General features: G+C 42.7%; 1 protein-coding gene across 1 annotated transcript in view; it reads right to left on the bottom strand.

Annotated features, from left to right (window-relative positions):
- hyal6 (hyaluronoglucosaminidase 6) overlaps positions 1-1,714 on the bottom strand; it is a 2,997-nt gene extending 1,283 nt beyond the window's left edge. The window contains exons 1-2 of the mRNA XM_035664816.1: positions 779-1,714; positions 438-527 (exon numbers count right to left, since the gene is read on the bottom strand). Coding sequence (XP_035520709.1) covers positions 438-527; positions 779-1,714 — 1,026 coding nt within the window. The remainder of the gene's footprint in view (positions 1-437; positions 528-778) is intronic.
- Positions 1,715-4,382: the final 2,668 nt, after the last annotated feature.

Raw genomic sequence — 4,382 nt, 5'->3', positions numbered from 1 at the left:
GCGGTTTGGTTTCTTGTCCAGTGTTTTGATGACCTGTTTGTACAGAGACTGGAGTGGTTTTATTATGGGTAATGATGTCTGTTCATATTTTTCACATTCAGAAATTATGATACCTCTTTTTATGCACCGTGACTGCATGCAGTTTATGGCTTTTATTGATCCCTACTGCTTTGTGGCTTGTTTTATGTAATGTATGCTATAATGTAGGGGTAATGCTAACACAGTAAGCATTCCATTTAAGGCTGTTCTTTTGATCTGATTTAAGTGAATTTTGGGAGGAGAGCCGGGGGGGTGTCTCTTTATTGAATTTAGTATTGAAACTTATTTTAAAACCTTTGTAGTGCATGTTGGAAAATAAACACAAAGCTTGCACCACTTTATTCAGTTCTAAGTCACCAGTTTGAACAATAGGTTTTGGTTGTACTTTCTACCATTACCTGTGATCGAGCGTACTCTGATGATCCCCAGAGGACGACGCCTGACACTCCTAATGCAGCGCTCTCCCCGATGGTGTGAACCAGATCACTCTGAAACAGAATTCCAGAGGTATTTTTAGCTTAGTAAACACTTGACACACAACCTTTCCGTTGTCTTTTATATGACACATGCAGAAATCCAAAGGCTTTATTCCTTCTCTTCCACTTTTTCATAACCTACAAATGCTCTTGTCACTACAAACATACTGGGAAGTGTCATTCAACATACATACTTAACTACTGCATGCATTACCATGAAGACAATGGTTCAAAGTTTAATTACAATATTCACCCAAACTTGCCTCTGAAAGAACCACAAAGGTATAGGCGTAGAAAGGTCTGGAGTAGACAAACACGGGCAATGTGAAGTCCGTACGGGCGATGGATGCAATTCTCATGGCTTCCTTGACTCGATAGTGGACGAACTTGACAGTGTTGGGGGAGGACTTGAGCTCATAGTCCAGATAGATGGATGGGTAGAGGGCGGTGCTCTCCTTCCAAAGCCACATCAGATGGTCATTGCGTACATGCTCAACATTGGGACATTCACCGGTGTACCGTTGCGGGTGCTGCTTATATCCATAGTTGTAGCAGTCTGGGAACAGGTAAAATCCCCACAGCCCGTCAGGCCTGCGTCCTTCAGCCAGGGCCAAGGTCAGGTTCATGAAGGTCTGCCCAGCCCTCTCAAAACTTTCCTTTGCTTCCTTCTCAACCTTGCTCTCCGGCCAGTTCGGGTGAAGTTTCCGGATCTGTTCCTTGGACTTGTTGCGGTAGATGTCCTTGGAGCCCCAGTTTCGGACCCACTGAGGCCTCCAGTTCTCCCAGTCGATGACACCCAGACCTCGAAAATCCTTGTGGGGGATTAGCTTGTCAATGTCGGCCCGGGCCTTGCTCAAGTGTTTGGAAATGCTCTGGTTTTGTGGCAGTCCACCGTTGATAGGGGTCCCAGAGTTGGAGTAGTATGGGTAGTATCCCAAGTGGCTGTGGTAAAATATAGTAACATTTGGTCCACTTAAGGTTTCATTGAGGTTTGCTACAATGTCGAAAACGCTGAGGTCAAGGTCCACCTTGAATCGAAGGCGACAGGACTCAGTGGGAGCATTCCACACAACAACAAAAGGCCGGTGAGGGATCAGAGGTGCCTGGGCTGGATTCATCTGGTCGCCCCGAACTTGGAGCTTTACTCCAATGCCAACCCATAAGGCCAGTACCAGGAGACGTAGCTCCATCAGCGCCATGGTCCCTGATTCCACATGGAGCAATTAGTGGTCCTATAAAGGCAGAGGACAGAATTGACATGTTTGGAGTGAAAACAAACACATTATGAGCTTCAGTGAACAAAGATAATCGGGCAAGCCTGTGAGAGGACACATGAGTGATGATCACTGAAGTGAATGCTCCAAATTCCACAACACAGCATAAAACAAAGCTCCCTTGTCTTATGTGGAGAAGGACTGTGATTAAAAGGATGCTGGTTTAAATCCTGAAGCAGCAGAGATGGTGTGGAGCAATCAGGATGAGTCCTCCCTCCTTTTACTTACCCTCTTACCCATTAAAACTATAACCAGTAACCAAGAGATACTTTTTTCCACAGTCAGAAGTTTGTGGCCTCTACTGCTGGACTGGAGTCTGCTTTTGTGAGAAACCCATTTAATGCTATATTTCTACAGAAGCACAGAACACAGAAACCAAACACTGGCTCTAGAAAGGACCTTTCATATTTTTTGCATGTTTTGCAATTTTTACCATGTGCCACCTTTACCACCTATAACATTAAAGTGATGTACACATAATACATCACTAATTATAATCCATATGTGATTCTACAAACATTTACTGCTAAAAAACACAACCACAGCTTATCTTTAACTGAAAATAACAATAACAGCATGGATACAAATTAAATGGACATTCTTGCAGATTATCAGGGCAAATGTAATAAAAAAATTAAACTAGGTGACACAGGAACCATGTGTTTTTTAATAGTTTCAGAATGAAACAGTTATTTCTAAGTGAAATTTGCTTAAATGAAATCAGTACTTTTATTTAGGAACTACAACTACAAGGTTAAAAGCCTGATCTTTATATATTCAGTTACACATTCATGTTTACTGTTTAATGTTTTCTTTGTTGCTCTGCCTATTATTTTCTTCTCTGTCATTCTTCTGAAACTGTTCCCTCCAGCTCTTTATGTAAGAGCCCCCCACACCATCCCCATATAATTGCTCTTGGCGCCCACTCATATGCAAGTAATTCATATTTCAGTTTTTCCAAAGTCGGGGGAAAGACATTGTGACCCAGCTCTTGGGAAACATGGCCACTGAGGTTGCCTCCAAGAACACCACGGAAAATCTCCCATCATTCTCTCTGCGGGATTGTAACCAGAGCAGGGAGCAGGAAACCGCCCGTGGGCTGAGGCTTCTCCGATCATTTCAACTTTTCATTCATCTGAGGAGGCACTGGCCTGGAGCTGATGTTCTCTGATTACATTAACGGCACGAGAACTTTATGACTGTAGTAATCATGGAAATGGATCTGTGAGTGGAGAGCTGGAGGAGAAGACAGTGGAAGAAAGAGGACTCAAAGTTATAGTCACAAATAAATTGTCAAATGTTTCCTTTAAAACATTTTAAGAAGGCTGTAATTTATCAAAAGGTTTCCTCATGTCCTCCTCAGCTTAGGGAAGCATTTATTCAGGCTTTGTGTATCGCACCAGTTTCATAATCCTCTCAGTTGGATGGGTTTTCTGGTGATCCTGATCCAAGACAAACAGAGTGTGGTGAAGCCACTCAGGCTGTCCTCCAAACCACCGAAAGGCCCAGAATCTCTGGAAACACCGCTACTCCAGACCACAAGAAAGACCCCCCTGACACAAAGTCTGAGTCCAAACTCACATAGGAGACTCTATTTGATATTTTGTCTAAGACAGACACAACAATACGGTAAAAAGCTAGAACTTAACTAATTGGATCCAGATGAGGACAGGGTAAACTGTCAATGTAAGCTAACTCTTTTTTTTTTTAGCTGCGCTACTGGCATGGCTCTAAGGATGGCAATGTCAGTGCACCACTTTGGACCAGACCGAACTAGCTCAACAACTATAACTACTGGATGGAATGCCATAAAACTTAGCTCAGACATCCATGGACTTTAGAGGGTGAATTGTAATAGTTTTGGTGATCCCTTAACTTTTCATCCAACCCCATCATCAGGTCAAATTTTTTATTTGTTCATTACTTTGGTCATTTTTGTGGGTACAAATATGTCCTTTGAATAAACTGTGTGAACTTATTGACCCATTAGTAACCAAGCTAATGACGTTTCTTACACTTAGCAAGCTTGCTGGAATCCTGAGCTTACTCAATTACAGTAACTTTCTGGCCTTCTTTCTATTTTGTCTTATCTGAGGATGGTACATCATTTTTCACTTAGTAGAGTCACAGAAGAGGGGAAAAAAGCTCTGCAAGCTATCAAGCTTGCGTTGGCTGGATTTTATCTGCATTGTGGCAGTGGTGTGTGCAGATGTGGTCATGTTGTATTCGTGGGTCTCAGTCTGGTCTGGATGGGTCTGGGCGAGTGTGTTTGATTCATGACCAGTGCGGTGTAATCTGGAAAATATGAAGCCAGCCTTGAATTAGCCGTTAATGATCCAGCGTTAATGTCCAAGAACCAGAGACAGAGTGACTGTCGTTATTCAGCACACATCATAGGGTGTGTGTGTCTTTGTGTATCTGTGTGTTTGGGGGCCTTTAAAACCACAAAGTCTGAGTCAGACTGCTGATTTGACTCCCAACATGTACATATGCATGTGTGGAGTTACAAAACAAGTGAGCCTGTGTGTTTGTGCATTAAATCCTGATTCAACATATTATTCTCCAGACTAGAGGTTTTCATTGACAGTCAGAA

This window comes from Morone saxatilis, unplaced genomic scaffold (genome assembly GCF_004916995.1).
Source record: "Morone saxatilis isolate NCDOM2014 unplaced genomic scaffold, NCSU_SB_2.0 Contig2, whole genome shotgun sequence".
Classification (NCBI taxonomy): Eukaryota; Metazoa; Chordata; class Actinopteri; family Moronidae; genus Morone; species Morone saxatilis.
Note: the sequence above shows the minus strand (reverse complement) of the source record. Positions and strands in the feature narration are given on the sequence as shown.